The 19,462-nt window shown below is 37.0% G+C and overlaps 1 protein-coding gene across 1 annotated transcript in view; it reads left to right on the top strand.

Moving 5' to 3' along the window:
• The window catches only part of NKAIN2 (sodium/potassium transporting ATPase interacting 2), a 578,259-nt gene that overhangs the window by 247,436 nt on the left and 311,361 nt on the right, over positions 1 to 19,462 (top strand). The window contains exon 2 of the mRNA XM_074819203.1: positions 12,918 to 13,055. Within this exon, the coding sequence (XP_074675304.1) occupies positions 12,918 to 13,055 (138 nt within the window). The remainder of the gene's footprint in view (positions 1 to 12,917; positions 13,056 to 19,462) is intronic.

The following is a 19,462-nucleotide window of genomic DNA, read 5'->3' as shown; positions in this document are numbered from 1 at the left end:
AAGAACAGGTATACTGGGAAGGTTCAGGCACTGATTCTTAACACCCTTCAGCAAAAGTAGTGTTGATTCTCCCATAACAAATTATATTCATCAAAATGTTCTCCCAGTCTAACCTAATTGTAGTCTGAAATACTGAAAGAGAAGAAACTGCTTGAATAGCATTTGACCAACTTTATATACCATCACACTGACTGTTGATAGGACATTAGCTGGTGTCAGCTCTGGTTCCTGATCTCTTTTTACAAGGGTGGAAGAGAAAGTCCATTGTATAATAATGCTGAAAACTAATATTTACCTTTAAAGACTTTTCACCTTACAGATTAAACTGATACACAAAATAAAATATTCAGAAACATTTAAATAACATAGGAACTTAATAATTAACATCAATGAAATGTTCCAAGTGACGTTGTCTTGAAGTCAATATTTAAATACTGCCTAGGTGTGTTACCCTGAGATTAAAAGGTATTTGTCTGAATCCCACGGGGAACCTGTGGCAGTCCCTGGAACAGCACACAGCCTGACAGTTTATTCACTATCAGCTGTATCAATTAATTTAGTAATAATTAAAACTCTTTTAGATGAAATGGATGCATCAGATTCAGTTTGTCTCACTTGCGTACCTGCATTTAGTCAGATCAGATCTCCCTCTGAGGGAAGGACATTCTTTCACTGAGTATACCATATATTTGCTGGAGGTTCAATACCTAAAACACAGAAGTTAGGGTTCTAAATTAAGTATAACTGGACCTCACCTCTGCTTTCTAAATAGAAGTTATGACTAGGATGGGCCAGTTCTTCTTTCCTAGGAAATTAGTGTCACTACTTGGGAAGGGTTTATTTGCTCAGCTGTAAGGGTTTTACATCCGTGTATGTAGTGAAACCTACTTCTGGGCAGGGGATGAAGGAAGAGATTTGATCATGGTTTAGCAGAATTCACCACAGCAGGGAAGACAGTTTCACCTAGGGGAGGGCAGAGGGCAGCTATGCAGGAAGCAGTTGTTCCTACCTGAGCTTCTCACAAAGCGAGAACATGAACATCACTTCAGAAATATTATAGACACTGACAGCCATTGGCAGCTCTGAGCAGAAATCTGCTGGCACTTTGGCTGGTTGCCCACAATGCAAAGCTGTCTTTACCCTGGAGTTTTACTTTTTGGCATGATTTTCTTTGTATAGTGAGGTAAATGAAGGGAAAATTTGATGACTCCTGTTTTTTCTTCATATTTTTCCAGATGTGAACAAGTTCTATCTATTCCTCCTTCTCTCCACTGTAGAACTACCTGTCAATAGCAGAGCGTTTTGAATGGGCATTGATCCTGTCTTTCTTTGACTGCAGTAACAGAGCAGCAGGGGTGACAGAGGTTGACTCTGCTTTGGTTATTTTTTACCACTCAGAGAGAAGGCAGTTCTCATTAATGTAAGTTCCTCTTCCACCTAACTATACTATTTTCCAGGGAGGTCAGTTGCCTGCATCTTCATTGTAAATGGAGTTCTAATCAGTATGTCATCGGGCTAGAGATAAACCACTGGGTAAACTATTACCCCAGTCAAAATAGTGCCAAGCAACACAAAGCAGGAACCAGCAGGTGCAGCATTCATTGCATAAAGCTATGCTCTCGCTTTAGCAGAGAAGCAGCACACACAATATTATCAGGTTATCTTTTCTTGAGTTAAAAATACTCTCTCTAGAGAGGTCACCTATACCAAGAAATGTGCAGACATTTGGTGTTATGTAAAAGTTTTTTTTTTTCCCTATTGTTTCATTAGTAATAGGAGTCCACTTTGAAAAAGACATTGTCGTTACCCTCAAATAATTATGTTAAAAGCTACTGTCTAGCAAGGGTTAGAAAGTCAGTAGACATGCATCATTTAAAACACTGACTAATATGATTATAGGAAAAAAGCTCCACTGTTTGATTTTTTACAATCTTGTGTAAGATGGCATACAGTATGAAATTAAATTGAACACTGTTAGCCTTCCTCTCCTAGTCTAATCCACGCTAAATTGGTCAAAAACAATTATAAACACCTCTTTTTTGACAGATCATGATTGGATAGATGATTGTTTTTTTCTATCATTCAAGGGGGTCATTTACTAACAAGACAGAGCATTTAAAATGGGTAGATTTAAACAACTAACAAAATTGTCAGTTCTTATTTTTTATTTCTTTATTTTATTTTTTGCTAGGCACTGTAGAATAGTCTGGCTTAAGCAATTTAATTTGCCTTTCATAGTCTATCACAAGGCTCATGATTATTTCTTACAACAAAATATTCAGTGGAACAAATTAGTAGATTCTGCTATGTTGGTTGGGCTGCATTCCAATTCCTGCCTTAGTGATGCTGGCTGCCTTCAGCACTGCCAGCACAATAATTATTGCTGAGTTTTCTAGACCTCATCAAACCAGCAAGGTGATCACCCCCTTGGAACAGCTGGGGATATGAGGTATGGAAAAGTGGAAAGAAATTGCTGCAACTCTGTGCTATCATGCCAGCAAGTGCCACTTGAATGATGGCAGCTATTGGCAGGGGTAGGGCTCTGCTGGGGGAGAGCTTGCAGCAGTTCTAGATTATAGCTTTTGCTGCTTCCAAGGAGAATTGCTGTGGGCACTGAATTAAAGAAAGCAAACTGGAAGGTGGGGAAAACAACGATTTGAAGGCAAATGTAGAAGGGGAAATGATGATTTTTGGTTTACTATGTGATTGGCTCTTTTAAGAAGGAAAAAACTTCCACAAAGACCATAATGTCAGCTATGCAGGTTTGTGAGACAGCCCTCTCCAGCCTTCATCACATAATTAAGGTACCAACTAGTGTCAGCAAACTGATGTCATTCTTGTTCCAATACAGAGAAATATACTACTGTTTATCAGCATTTTACCATATGAAATACAGAAACAAATTTAAATAAAAATCTTATTTTAGGTATTTAACAATATTGTCATCATCAAAATACCTGCTGAGAGACTGCTACTGTGCTTGAGTGCATATTTTGGATAAACAAATGGGTTTAATCCAGGACACTCAACACTAATCTTTACAAAAAATAAAAACCCAGTAAAAATCAGACTTTAGACTCAAATTAGTTGATGTAAATTATCTCCGTGTAACTCAGAGGAATATTATTGACTGCAGTAAACATTTATGCAAATAAGAAGGCCCATTATATCCCTCTTTAGTATCTGTTTCCTTTCCTGTTTTCCCGTTTTGTTTTAACATTTTAATTTTGATCTGACTACATTTTATTTTCTGGACAATCTACTCACACGGAAGTGAAATATTTTCATCACTGGGATACTGTGGCACCTATTAGCACTATGGAATATAGCAAGCATTCACCATGTGTGTTTAGTCTTTCGTCAGAGATTTGCATCTACTCTTTTCCTTGCCCCTCACATTTCTAACTTTTCAATCTTAACAGACAGGGAGTAGAGCTTTGTGATTCACTATCTCTTAAGCAGGAACTTTAGTATAGTACTTTGTTTTTCACTATTTTTTACCTTGTAGGTTGATAAGGCTTGCCTGCAAACAGATAATATTTCAGAAACAATGTGCTTAAGGTGATATTTGCATGTATACATGAATTGACATACTAAAAAGAGATCAACATACAGTATAAGTACATTAATTATTACAGACTAGCTTTTTATTCATTACATTTGTCATCAGGGATAGGGAAAAGGAATGGCCAGTCTGCCTTTTAATTTTATTATAACTTTAATGTTGGAAGAGGCAAGAGAATGAGACTGTACTTCGTATTTATATTTACAGAGGCTGTGCTTTCCAGGGGCAGGTGATGGGTTTTGTATTTCTTTAAAACAGAAAGCTTTGGGTTCTGCTCATTTAAACATACTATTTCATAAAACCAGAAAAAAAACCCTTCCTGTTTTCCTTAAAAATATTAATGGGACCTTTTTGAGGGCAATGTCTGACTGACTCACTCTAGCTGCCCACAGGGCTTGGAATGGGGGCCCCTACCCCAATTGCCTAATGACCTAAGTTAGTCCTGAATGACTATGACAGCATAGAGTGTTTTGTATGCTGCCTTTTTTTCTTATAATCATGTTCCAAAGCAGATTGAATACAAACAATGAAATATTGAAAATTGCTGCAAATTGGCTGGTTCTAATCAACAATTCCTGAGTTGAATCAACAATCTTGAACTAGCCCATGAGAATACTCCATTTTCTTTACCAAAAAAAAGCTTCACCCTTAGAATAGAAATTTCTGTTTGTGAAACTGTGTTGTAGACAACAATCGGTGTTCCCCAGCTGTGGTTACATTTAAAGGTGCTGGACCTGGGTCACTGGGAAGTTGGAAGATGAGATCTTGTGCTTGTCCCTGGGACGCTGGTGCAGAGAGCAGATAATGAGTCTGACTCTTAAGGTAGCCATGTTGCAGAGAAGATACATTGCAGCCTTCAGCACTACTTGGAGTTCCCTAAGGACTAATGGCTTTATACACAGGTAATAGGCAAAGTTTAGCAGCTAGAAACTTTTCTGACTGTAACTGATGTCAATTACCTCTTCTTACATAAAGTGGTCTGCATAGTTTAAATGTCAGTTTTCAGGTTATGCCAAGGCATGAAAATGTAGTAGGTGCTTCACATATTCTATATAAGAATAATGACTATTCCAGCAGGAGAATCTAAGAGAGAGATTTCTGAAAGGTCAAAGTGAGCATCCTGCTTATCCAGGTTTAGTTGTGGAACGAGTGACTACAAAGCAAGAAGCCCTCTGTGCCTTACAGTTCTGACATGGATTAGTTGTCGTTCTTTCTCTTGCTTTGTGGACACTCTTATATGTCTGAATACAAGTAAAACCAGCTTAGTGACTCTAGATTGACTGTTTTCACTTGATAAAGTCCTCTGATACCAAATGCCTGGTTCTTATTATCACAAAACTCAGTCCTGATGAGATAGTGAGTGATCCCTGCCAATACCACTCAAAATTATTAGGCTAATGAGGTTTCTTACAGGTGTGCTTTTCCTACTGAGGAGTAAAGACTAATCTTTTGTTGTTGTTAGAAGGTAATTTTTCTTCCAGTATTAGGCCACATTCTATTTCTGGCTGAAGAAACATACACAGAACATAGTTTCACTACCTCAAATTAGGATGACCTAGATGCATCCTCTTGTCAATGCCATAACAACATTATCAAATCTTTGTTGAGTTTACAAATGTAATGTACTGTAATTTGAATCACTGTGTAGAAACTAGTTGTATCTTTACGAATGAAAGCAAGATCTGTTTTATTGTCAAATACTTCCATAAAGACAGAAACAATTTGAAAGTATTAGATAAGGCTAATCTTTCTGAATGCTCTCTGAATGCTTGATTTTGCCTTCAGGCTTTACTGCAGGCACATTCAGATTGCGCAATTATAAAATATTATTGAAGCTTCATCTAAAAGTATTTTAGTCTAGAACTGGCTCTAGACTTCTCAGCAGTGTCAGTAAAATTGAATTTTGTCACCTTAGAAATGAGGTGTGGGCACCAGGGCTTTGATGCTCTTTCTAGAAGAAGGATGTGAAGGAGAGAGAGAGAAAGAGGAATAGGGGTAGGGCAGAGAGGTGGAAGGGAACCCCTGAGAGATCAGTCTTGATCTTCCTATTGTCAATGCCAGAATGGGAGAAGATAGTCTTGAGCATGTTGGCAGTGTTAAAACTTATTCCTACCAGTGTCACTAACCCATCTATTATGAACCCTCCTTTGGTCACAGTCACAGCCAGCCTGTCTCTGCAGACCTTTGACATAAGGAAGATAGGCATCAGGCCCAAGACCATGCTCATGACTTACCTGACTTTGTACCAGGTAGTCATATGACGGTAACAATGCAGAACACTGCCTCCAGTAGATGCTAGGTTCCCAGTATGTTTAAGTGGTTTTGTTAATCATTGATCCTATCTTAAGCTTGCACCAATAAACTGCTTTTGTAGCAGGGTCCTGTAGCTGGGACAGACACTGTGTTGCTATACTGCTTCCAGTCCTGATGGCACACACAGACATCAACTGTGTCTGCCCTCCACTCTCTAGATTCAAAAGGACTGTGGGAAGAGGCAGCCCTCACATCTCTGCCTCTGTGATACAGGCCTGCAGTCTGTAAATCTGGTCTTCTAAAAGTAAAAACCACATTTAAGCAGTATATTAAACTGTTCTTACATATTCTATCTTCTGTGACTAATGCTTTGTTAATGAAGTGTGTGTGGGGGGGTGCATGTAGATCATCTGATTTTGAATGTTCCTAAAAAACACATGGGCAGGTTTTACTAAACATTTAGTACATTCCTAGCTGGGACCTGACAGCTGAGTATTTTGTGTTATAACATTATCTTGGTTTTAACGTAAAAATGGACCTCATAACTTGACCCAATTTATCAGTTTGAGTCTGAACCACTTTTGTGCACATTCAATCCCTATCTTTCTGATTTTGGTGGAATGCAAATATGTCATATTAAAATAACACACAGATTGTTATTACAGGTGTTCATGAACAGGAAAGAAAATACTTTACAGAGATTAAAACTCTTAGCACCTCTAAATTATTATTACTTAAGTTCATCCTGCATCTGAAATACTAACTTCATGATATTTAGCCTCATGGGTAGAACAGTTTACATGAGATTGGTTTTTCAAATTTTCTTTCAGGCATGCAAAAGGATGTGATTCTGATACACATCTAAGTCTTGTTACTATTTGCCAGAAACAAGAAACTGTAGTCTGAAAACATACACACATGCACACACACGCAAAGAATTTGCTATAACATGATGTTAAGATTTGTGACCTAAATTGTAGCATGAACTTAAGACCCCAACCCATTTAAGCTAGTCATTGGGGGGAAGTGTGCAGTTGTATATAAAAATTTACTCTGAAGACAAATGAATGAACTGAAATACTCTTCTGGTTTCAAGAGTATTGAAATCAACTATACCTCACAAATTCTGAATTTTTGTTGGTTTAAGTTATTAGCAAAGGTGAATTTGGTTTTGCACATTAAAAAAAACTATAGACATCTGAGACACAATTATCTCTACAGCTCTGTGACTATGTAAAATGTTGCTATGAATTCAAATTGCTTCAGGTTTCAAAATTTTACATCTTAAGTGCAACACTTATTTAATTAGGTTTTTTTATCATAATTCTAGTAATATGGTTCCTATAAGGGTATTCTAAAAATAATTTTAGGAAGCATTATTAAAAATGCAAAATCATTCAGTGTAAAATTAGGGACTTCCCTGATTTCTTTTCCATCATTTATCTCTTTCATGGATATTGGTGTTTCATAATTTTGGGTGGAGAAAGTCTTTTGCAAGAATAGAACTTGTTGATCAAGCATTTTGCCATCAATTTCCTCTGTTTTTCTGCTTGCTCACACAGGAGATGTTTCTTTCAGGGAAGTACTTAGAAGACAGGGTTTTGATTTTGTTATTGTTTGAGTCACTGGGTCTCCATGTATGTATGGTGGAGTCTAAATGTTTATAAATCATGAATACAATACCCTGAAGACATGTTCAGTGCACAGTAAATCATTTTTATTTAAACCGTCAGCTTCACCAGCTCGGCTTTGGCTAGAATCTTTCTTATTTTCATGTCATGAGTAATAATAACTGAAGTGTTATTTAGATAACAGTTCTGCTTCTCATTATTACATAACAGAAAACCTACTGTAGAAAGCTTGTATTTACCATTTTTTTTATTATTATTATGTTCAGTTGGAAAAGGCAGCAGCTGAGACTTAGAATACACTCTGTACCCTTGGAGAGCCCTGTTGTCTTCAGCAGGTCACAGCAGAAATCCACTTGTACACAATACGATGCAGGGATGTGGTCCTACACAGGATTTTTAAAAACTATGATTACCTTCTTATCAAGTGTGGTGAAGGCCTATTCCTTCTCTCAGCAGCATCAAACGGATTAAGAACAGAGGCTTAGTATTATATATGTGATTCCTTTAAGGAACCAATGGACGAGTGGAAACTAATTCCTTCTTGATTTTAAGTTGAATTACCTGTGCTTGTGATGGTTTTTATTAGATGTGCTGAGAACACCATTGTGTCCACAGCTCTTCACAGAACTTCATTTTAGTTTTGTCTTTCTTCTTACAAAAAAAAAATTCAAATCTTTTTCTCTTTCCCTGCTGTCTTGCAGTAAAGGACTTGACTCACATGCACACTTGCAGATGTGTAGGTGTATTTTGTATGGGTTTGACTTTCAAGATATTATCCTGTTTTTCTGCTGGGTAACTGTGGAGAATTCATTGAGTAACTGGGCCCTCTATCTCAGGACACTATCTGAAATTTTGATGAAAAATTAAATTAACCTCTCTAAGGAATGGCACAAATATATGCATTCTGCCTTAAAATGATGGAAGTGGTGGGGGAGGGTTAGCTGGGGATGTTGTTTGTGATGCAGGTAGGCTTTAACATTAGAATTCTTTCATAAGCCACAGGCCCAAAATACTTGTATTTATTGGGGTCTTTTCATCTTTCTATGCCATAGAACCAAGAACTGAAAGTCATTAAAATACTATATGTCTAACTTAAAAACACAAGCAAATGATTAGAAGCTGTGGGCATCTGATGCAACACAATTGAGCTGAGGGGACTTAATGAGTTACTGATTAGACCTTAATTTCTGTAGCTCATTCTTAGCCTGCACCAGTCATGATATAAACCACGGTTGCTTAATTCTCCTTCACTGTGATTTAAGCTAATACTCTCTTCTTCCTTTGGAGGAACTGAGAGCCTGTTACCATGTCTCAGCTGGTAAGTCCATCAGTTGAGTGTGACCCTGCCCCAGGCCCCAGCATACTGGGTGCCTCTGTGCTGTGTGTGCTGTCCAAGGGCCCTGGCCAGTGGGAGCCGTGCATACCTGCTTGTGTGTGTATGCCTGTGTGCACTTTAATTTATATCAGTGCAGGGTTTTGATTCTGTATCAGAGTGAAGTAGTCGTGGTTGAGTTTCTTCTCAAGGAGCTTTCTGATGAAAGGCACTTTGTCATTTTCCATTTTGGAGTTTGTGTTATAAATCATCTTTTGACTGGTTTCTCCTTTGTGGTTCCTGTCTGAAATTTTAGTCCAATCATATACTTTAAGAATCATCTCAAAATGATTTTCTTTATCCTTTGGAAATTCAATTCTTAGATCCTTCAAGGTCAGTAACACTGTTAACCTATTAACAACCAGCGTCCAACAAGGATCTGGAAATAGTTTGAGCTATTCCAACTTGACAGTATACAAGCTGGTTTTATTTTGTATTTATTTTTAAAACAGTTAGCAGAAGTCGAGAAAAATAATGCATTAGTACAAATGGTTCACTGTAATTACACTTATCTCTTCTATAATTTTATCAGTGATTACATAAGATAATCTGTCTATGATATTTATTTGGAAGCCTAAGAAGACTATGTGATGGATGTTTATTTTCTAACATTAGGAACTGACTCTCCATAACCCTACATTTTGGATTCACTGCATTATTAAAAAGGAGTTGAATTAAAATATATTTTTCTTTTCATACTGTACACTTTTCATCCAAAGTATTCATTTTTCCTCTTTCCTGTTCTCATTTTAAACTCTGTTTCCAGAAGAAGAAATAAAACGAACCATTCTTTATCTATTTCTAGACTTTAAAGATTAATATTTATGTGTCAGTCCTTTCCTTTCTCTCTGTGCTGTCTTTGAAGCGTCATTAAACATTTGAATCTGGTGGATATGGTTTGGAGAAAGAAGTGCAGATGTTTAACCAAAAGGTTTAAGTTTCTGAAGTAAAGGAAAAAAAAATCTTTCAAAATCAGGTCTATATTTTCTCTTGCTATGTAAGGAATCCCTTATGATTCTGGCATCTGTGGAAGAGGAGGAAGCTACATAATACTGTTTTTAATAGATTTTGTCAGTACTTTGTCCTACTTTTCACTTTTCCCCTTTTAGAAACACAGACCCAATGAGATTTTTTTTTTTAAGTAACTGCATGTAGAAAGTCCATATTATTTTTCTTTTTTTATTTGTTTGTGGGTCATTTTTATTTTCTCTCCACCTTCATCTCTTCAGGAAATGGGAATAAAGATTGAGGTCCTTCCTAATTTTTCCATTCGATAAATCTGTGATGGACCTTGCTGTGGTAGTCAGATCTTCTAAGGAACAGCAGCTGCATTTCCACAGCATTTTACATCTGCACAGTTTACCAGAATGCTGCTATTTCACATATCCAGCAGTCCACACACACAGCTGATTCCTTGGAGTGACAGGAGAAAGTCTAATAGCAAGTCTGCCTATGGCAAACATGAGCTAGGTACACAGGGACAGAGGTGGTGCGGACTTGTCTCCTTGTTCTGCACAGCCAATATTTACGTGCTGCCTTGTGTGCCATGTTTTCGGGTAGGTCCCCCCACTGGAAGTTTCAACATGGCCACAAAATCTGAGAGAGTGGTTGCTTGGTGCTGAAGAAATTGCTAGTCATCAAAAAAAAAAAAAAAAAAAAGTACATTGGCATGTTGGAAGTGAAGATTTGCACAGAATAGCCATTTATCCAGCACAGCCCCATAAGCAAGTTTTGGTGGAACTACTGCGTCTTTCACCAAAAAAAACCCAACCCAAACCAAACCAAAATGTACTTGATGTATGATAGTGCAGTTTCCTTTTAACCTTAAGTTGCAGCAGAAATATTAGGTATTCTACTTTTTTATATAATTAACTACTGTGCTGTAATTTTCCTTTATAATTGTCATACTTAACTGTATGATTTCCTACTGGTTGAATGACTTGCATCATCCCATGTATTTTTTTGCTTGCTGAATCCCCACTGTTACTATACTAGAAGCTTGTATAGTCTAGACTCTTTTTGCTACTGCTTTGCTATTCTCATTTACTCTTTGTTCAGCTGATGAAAATAAAAGCTCTGTGCTCAGAGTGGGCATTTTCCCTTTGTTACCTGTTTAACAGCACTTAAGGTGTAGCAGGTCTTTTGCTGATACCCCTAATAGACTTCACACAGACCTACATAACACTGCTTTATGCCTCATGTTGGTCTTTTTTATATAAATTACTTTTTCATATAAATGACAGTAGTCAAGGAAATACTTCTTAATGACAAACTTAGAAGCAAAGGCAGTCTGAGATTTCATGAAGTTCCTAAATATAGCTTGGCCTTCCATTTCTTTCTTCAACACATTGTCACCATTAGAATATTACGTCTTGAGATTCTGGGAACTCTTCTATGGTGTTGGTTTGCTAGGGAGAGTTTTAGGATAGCAAAAAATGAGTTCATTAAGATCTTGGGTGATGTAGGGCCAGAATCTCATTCTGTCAATAAATCTGTCAAATAAAATGATAGGCAAAATACCAAGACTGGCTATAAGCTGGATAAATTGTGTGAAAGGAATCTTTGTTGTAGAGAGGAATTCAGTGGTTGACATGAAATTCTGAACTTTAAAATTCAAAATGATATGGCTGACAAACTTCCCCAGGGTTATTTTGACAATCCCTATCTTAAAGTTCAATTTATGTCAGTAAGTACTATATAATTAACACTCTTTACATTTTCAATGCTGGTGTAAGTCTAGGCTGTCTTTTTAATAGCAAGTTTTCTTAATTTAAAAAGAAAGTGTTGGTGTGGCAGTGGACTGTGGCATGAAAATTGAAAAACTCTCCCATAGCTATATCATGCAAGAACAGTGGTGAACAGTAGTTAATTATACATTTAGTACTTGATCTCAAAAGTGTTATTTTTTTAAATGAATGGAGTGTGGCAGGTACACCTAATTCAATTAATCCACAGCATAACATAAACTGAGTAAATAGTCACCTGTCATTTAATGAAACTATAAAGAAACAGCCTGCTTTTTCTTTCTTACTTTTGCGTGTGTGGTGTTGGCATTTTTGTTGTTGTCATCATTACTATTATCATCATTAATTTTTATTATAATTTTAATTTTATCTTTATTATTCACATTTTCATCTATTCACTGTTCCAGTTAGTGAAGTTGTTGGAATGGTGTCAAAGGAACTCCTTACCCTTTCTGTCTAAATTCACTTCACCATTACATTACCTTCTAATATTCACATCAATATTATTTTTGTCAAAATGTGCCATTCTGCCTGTGGGCTGGGGTGCAGTGCTGTATCTTGACATAATGTCCGAACACCAGTTAAGGGACACCTACTATTTGAATTCCGAAATTATTTACTGATACTGTTAAAAATGCAGTTTTTCTACTTTCTGATCTATCTGCTTGGAATGGCATAGCTTGAAAACAGTCAACGACAGCCCAAGACTGTCCCTTAATTCACTTTTTAAAATTAAGTATCTAGACTCCTGGTTAACAGCTTATACTTCAGCTGCTGTTTGTGACAGTGGCAGGACATAAACTAGAGCCATTATCAGTAGAACCAGGTCAAAAAGTTGTATGCATTTGGTTACAGGTAAAAGCCCACTAACAAGATATCTAGGAATAGAGGGAAGAGAAAAAAATCAAAAGGTAGAAAAATAATGGAAGAGACAGAACTAGGCTGAAGGATGGTGTTTGTGAATAGAAGCAAAGTAGCTGAGATGTCATAAGCCTGCCACCTATTTTCACCACCAGTAGCCTAGAACATTATAGCATTTGCTGGTGTATATAACAAAATGATTTGTGTTTCTCCTCCTGCAAACATACCATCCTAGTGAACAGTTTAGTATCTTGATAGAATTGCCCTCATGAATATTTTAGCTTACTGAATATAACTCAGTAAACTGTCAGTGAGAAATGCAGCTTTCATTAAAACAAGGAGGTGAAACATAACAAACTCATTTCATTTTACTGCTGACCAAAGTATTTTTTAACTCAGGGCAATTATCTTGGGTATGGGAAGGGGAAATGCCCTAATAGATGTTTTCTGCTCTGTTCTAATCTATTTATACTTTTGCTTTTTAATCATAGGTTTCTGTGCTCGAGAGGCAGATATTTGACTTCCTTGGTTATCAGTGGGCACCCATCCTGGCAAATTTTATACACATTATTATAGTCATACTTGGCTTATTTGGAACCATCCAGTATAGACCTCGTTACATAACAGGAGTGAGTATTTAACTTTATTTACTTTTTTTGATGTGCGTGTTAAAAAAAAAGTTTTCCAAATTCTATTGCTTATAGATCAAATAGAAATCTTATCTTGGTTTAACTTTCTTCTGTAATATTTTACACTTACTTATTATGCTTTTTAGATGCCTGCAATAATTAAGTTGTAATAACGTACAAAAACTGAAAGTCAATATGATCACAAACTACATGACAATATGAACTTTCAAGAAGTGAAGTCAGTTTAAAGAATTGCAGCATCCTCAGTATTACAGGGATTTAGAGCTAGAATAAATGCTAGCCATAACTTTCCTAGATACACTGGATCTCTCCAACAGATCTTGATATATTATAGTTACTCATTGTTATTAACCATCATTGGTGGAGTGCCTGTCTGTTATGTATATCCCTCCTAGAAATTATAGTCCAAGTTGAAAATGAAGTATGAGAATATGGTAAGAAATGCAAGTTTGATGGTTACGGACTGAGAGCTCCAAAATAAAAGGGTTTGGACCTTTATATTTTTAATCCATTTCTTTCCCTTATTCAGCTACCCCTCATACACAGACTCAGTATTGCTGTACTCTGGTACGATACAGCATTTATGAAATCCTCATTTCGTACTCCGGGTTCATTTTTTTCCCCATTTGTAGGTCTATAAAGACAAAATAACAAATCTGAAAGTCATCATTCAGAACACCTTTTGTTAGAAATAGATTTGCATAACAATATTTCTATCAAACTTGACTGCTAATTCATTTAAAGCTTGTATACTTTTCAGAGACAGACAGCAGTCAAAAAGATTTGCCCGTACATAGCCATATTTTCATGTCAATGAAAATAACTCCACTGAATCTGTACCTGCTTCTGCAAAGTCTGTTTCCTCTTGTACTGTTCCCTCATATACCAGTAATCACTCAGGAGATAGAAAGGTTTTGCTTGTACCCCTGTGCTGCTATCCATATTGCGGTAGTGTGATGCTAACAATACATTAATATTTGTGTCTGTGTTTCTATCTCTGTGATTTCCTATATACAGAAAATGTGTGTCTACATGTATAATGTCTTTATGCATGCACTCAATTTAATATATTCCAAAACACATATTATCAACATTGAAAAATATATTGCAAGCCTTAAATATTTAGAGGGTTTCCTTCAAGTCACAACTCTGGGAGTCACATGAATGCGAACTGGAGTTTTCTTCTTCCATTTCTAGTGCTTTGGCCAGTACAAAAGGCTTGAAAATAAAAAACCAAAATTCAAGCAAGTGTCAGTTAAATCAAAAGAGTAAAAAGTTCCATCCCAAGACTATTCCAGGGCATAAAAATGAGCATGAGCATAAAACGCTTAGCTGAGCTAAACAAAAAAGCTAGATTTAAATGGCCTTTCCACCAGGAGTACAGAAAATTACCTGCTACAATGATGAGTGCTTTGTGAATGGCGAGGAATACCAGCCTTATAAATAGGTACCATTCACATTAGTTTCTGGATGATATGGTTTGTGCCACACCATCCTACTAATTTTCACACAATTCTTTTCATAGAGCTCCCTCTCACCCTCACAGTGTAACCCATCTGGTTTTGTGAATTTACCTCCCTGCATCCTCTCACTGAATTGGATAGAACCGGTCTAAGATCAAATGGTTTGTCTTGCTCAGATTTTATGAGAGACACCTGAATATGCCATCTATCACAGACTGCTTAGATAAGGAAACAATGACGAAGCTTTCTTCCTTCATTTAGTTGGATCAGCGGAGGAGTGCTGTGATTTTTTCATTTCCACTGCTTTCTTAGGAGAGTATCTAAAATCAGGATGAGGGAAATGGCACTGGTCACTGGAGGAAGAGGTAAGGGAACTACACCCTTTTATTCAGTTCTACTGGGCCCAGAATAGGCACCTTGTTAAAGCTGCGCAAAACTTAGTGGTGTCATCTGACATCGGGAGTAAAGTTATGAGTTCAAAGGCAAGAAAAAAGACAACAGCCTATAAGCCTGCAAGGGTGTAGCTATAAGGTTTTCAGGTGAGTGGATGTAAATACTCAGACTTCAATAGATTCTGCAAGGGTCAATCTATCTTGACTGGACTCTATAGGACCCTTAATCCACAGTCACATTAGTATCTCAAGAAAAGCTTGCTTCAACAAGACTACAATAAATTTCCTTTTTACTGTGCATGCTTCGTAAAAGATATCACAAAAATGTTTTCTAAAGGTTGTGAATCATAGGTTAAAGAGAGCAGGGAGATTTTAAGGCAAGATTTCAAGAAATGATTCAGTAGTTTAGGGAGAAGAGGAAATAACTTTTAGACGGATGGGACACCACAAGTGAAAGTGTGTCCTTGAACTCCAAGAGTCACAGGGAAGTTTTGAAGTGGGTGAGGGGAAAAGGTGACTGTGTGGTTTCAGGCCTTGGAAAATAGTTCAAATTACATGGGATGCAGGATTTGTGGTGGACAAAGGGGACAGGAAATTGTACTTTAATATTATCAGAGGGGTTAATCTCAATGTAGGTTTGGCAAGAACATACTAATTTTTGCTTGTAAACCTGGACCATTAACCAATAAATAAGCAATTGATGCAGGAGGTGAAACATCTGGTTTGAGTGTAGGAATGAGTGTCCCTTCAAAGATATCTTCTCACAAGATAATAATTAAATTAGCTTTTTCTGTGAAAAAAATAATTATAAAAGGACTTCTTAACAACACTATGCTGAAACAGAGTAAGGATTTCAGTGGGAAGAAAGGTTACCCAGTGTAACGACTGAGATGTAAATGTGTTTTTTAGGAGTGCTATCATAAGATCCATCAATGCAAATGCCTGAGAGGTAATACTAATGCAAATTATTAAGGGTTCTGGAAAGATACAATGCTCTTAACCTGGGTAGGGCTCCTCCTGGAGGCTCAGTTTCTCCCCATTCCTTCTATAGAGGGATTCCAACTGTGCTGATATGCTAAGTGCATATTCCTCACTCCACTATGGATTATTAGTCACCTGACTAATTAGTGACCTTCTACAATGGAGTAACTGCATCGGTAGACAAGGGAAGAGCTATGGATGTAATCTAACTAGACTTCTGTAAGGCTTTTGATATGGTCACCCACAACATTCTGGCTGCTAAACTGGAGATGTATGGACTTGAAAAATGGACTGTTAGGTGGAAAAGGAAGTGGCTGGATGGCCACGTCCAAAGAGTCATACTCAGTGGCTAAATGTCCAAGTGGAAACCAGTAACAAGTGGTGTCCCTCAGCAGTCTGTACTGGGATCAATAGTATTTAATGTTTTCATCAACAACTTAGACAGTGGGATTTAGTACACCCTCAGCAAGTTTGCAGATGACACCAAGCTGAGTGCAGTTGATTTGCTAGAAGGAAGGGATGTCATCCAGAGGGACCTTGACAGCCTTGAGGAATGGGCCCATGTGAACCTCATAAAGTTCAATAAGGCCAAGTGCGAGGTCCTGCACATGGGTGAGGACGGTCCCTGATATTGATGCAGACTGAGGGATGAATGGATTGAGAGCAGCCCTGTGGAGAAGGACTTGGGGGTACTGGTGGACTAAAAATTGGACGTGAGCCAGCAATATGCACTTGCAGCTCAAAAAGCCAATTGTATTCTGGCCTGCATAAAAAGAACTGTGACCAACAGGTCAAGGGAGGTGATTCTGCTCATATACTTAACTCTCCTGAGACACCTGGAGTACTGAGTCCAGCTCTGGGGCCCACAGTACAAGACACGGACCTGTTAGAGCAGGTCCGGTGGAGAGCCACAAAAACATTCAGAGGGCTGGAACACCTGTCCTATGAAGAAAGGCTGAGAGAATTGGGGTCATTTAGCCTCAAGAAAGGAAGGCTCTTGGGAGAGCTTATTGCAGCCTTTCAATATATAAAGGGAACTTATAAGTAAGATAGAGAAAGACTTTTTACCAGGGCCTGTAGTGGCAGGACAAGGGACAATAGGTTTAAAGTGAAAGAGCATAAGTTCAGTTTGAACATAAGGAAGAAAAGTTTTACAGTGAGGGTGGCAAAACACTGGAACAGGTTGTCCAGAGAAGTTGTGGATATCCCCTCCCTGGAAGTGTTCAAGGCCAGGTTGAATGGGGTTTTGAGAAACCTGATCTAGTGAAAGATGTCCTTGCCCATGTCAGGAGGTTTGGACTAGATGACCTTTAAAGGTCTCTTCCAACCAAACTGGTCTGTGATTTTGTGATTCTATGAAAAAAAAAAAGAGTAAGGAAATGCTACTGAATGAATTGATGTTTTCTGGTTCCTGCATTATGGAAAACCTTGGCAATCTCATTCTGTTGTTGTCTTAGCATTTCTAGAAAGCATTATCAGAATATATAAGAAGGACAAAAAGTCCCATTTGTACTGAATGGCATTCTCTTCTCCAAACAGATGAATCCATCTGACAGGTTAAGAAGCTGACCTTATAGTTCTCCAGTGCTACAGATGTAGCACTGTAAAGTTAAGTACTTTATTTCTCCACAGCCATGGGAAGAAGATAAAGGAATGTCTACTGAGACTTGACAGTGACATAAACAGATAGAGAAAAACTTTGAAGTGAATTACGAAATATAAGAATTTGAGGAAAATCATGTCTGGAATGTAGATTCTACTGTAATTTCCATTGCTTATTTGTACCTTCTAGACCTGTTAGATTTCCTTCTTCTAGAATTAGTTCCAACAAAGAGAGAATTTTTGTACAATTCTGTAGGTTTGATTAAGCAGTCTCATAGACTGGAAAGAAAGTGAAAAAGCATTTGCACTGAAGAATAAATTCTCCTGCCTTTAGCATAAAGTGAAGATCCAATACAAGTAAGAGAGTAAAGTTTTAAACCAGAAAGAATTACCTTGTTTCAGACCTGTGATAGTAGGAGATTGTACAAATTGTTTTCTTGTAATGACCTATTCATTGCACAGTTCAAGTAAACTTTGGTTGTGCATGAAGCAAAATTGCACAGTGGACAGCAGCGATAAATTTATTCTGTGCTAGTATTTCCTTCTCTTAAACATAATAGTAACACCCCCTAATAATAGTGAACATAACAGGCACTCGTACAGACCACAATATGCAGAAGAGAACAAGGATCTCGGTTTGACACAAATCAAATTTGCAACCTTTAAGAGCAAAAAGAATCTTGTACAGGATAATACCTGGTCACATTAAGTCTGGGAGAAAAGGATAGGTTATTACTGGTACATTGTTTAACACGTAATTGCTGATATATATTAAAAAAGAGAAAGAGGCAATTACCTTATGTCTAAGCTTCTTGCAGCATCATCAGTCTGCCAAACCATTAGGCCTCAGAGAGTATAACTGAGTTAATCTATGTCTTTTTAAAGACTAGACATTGTCAATCGCTTCAACAACCCTAGTGGGATCTACTTAATGCCTTATATGACAAGTAGCCCTTAGTCTAGCAGATCTGTTTGGGAGTATTTCAGTTGTATATTGCAATTTAGTATCTTCCATGTTTTTTAAATGTTTAAATAGTACATGGAAGTATGCAGCAGTTCATCTGTCATATGTACATACCAGGATACTATCAAACAGCATTAACCATGACATAGAAAACTGTAAAACCAAGAACAGCAGGGCATCTGTGGTTCTAGAGCCATATTCTCTGACCTCCATTTTTGAATTTTAAAGACAGGCTCTGTATAATTAATGATTTCGCTAGAATTTTTGGTGAGAAAAAATTTCAGATGATTTTGCTAAATCTTACAAGATAACCAGTTTCCAGTTCTTTTTCCTGATGAAACAGTTATTTATAGTAAAAAAAAAAAAACAAAACCAAAGACTCTTATGCTTAACATTTTTTAATAACTGAGTTCTGAGATTAATTTACCTTATTGACCTAATCTGATTTGTTTTCCAGATACTTGTTTTATTTAAAATAAAAAAGTGCATGTACTTAAGCCCAGTACAGGAATTAATAAAAAATATATTTTATTTCTGCTTTCTTTATATCTGTTGGGAAAAATAGATATATATAAACCCATTTAATAAAGCAGAAGATGTAATGAAATGGAATGGTCATTGTACATTCTGGTCAGCCTGCAAGGTACAAAGTTTTTGAAGTCTATGAAGTCAGATTCCTACCTGAGACTGCTCTCTATAAAGGTTTTTTCAGGATGTACTTTTGTCTCCATTCTGAGATGAATTCTTCACCTTAATTGCACTTATGTGATGATTTACTGTGTTGCAACTAAAATGTAGACATTTATTTATAGCAGGGAGCACATAGTCACACAAACTATTTCTATACACAACTTTTCAGAACAAATGATAATTTGTGGACATAAGCAATAGTCTTCTGCATAATCATTTTGAGCTGATGCCAAATAATACTATAAGTACAATTAAATATATAAAGACCTTGAACATTTTAGTAGCAGCTTTGTC

Source organism: Strix aluco, chromosome 3 (genome assembly GCF_031877795.1).
Source record: "Strix aluco isolate bStrAlu1 chromosome 3, bStrAlu1.hap1, whole genome shotgun sequence".
Lineage (NCBI taxonomy): Eukaryota > Metazoa > Chordata > Aves > Strigiformes > Strigidae > Strix > Strix aluco.
The sequence above is the reverse complement of the archived record's forward strand: the minus strand, read 5'-3'. Positions and strand labels throughout refer to the sequence as shown.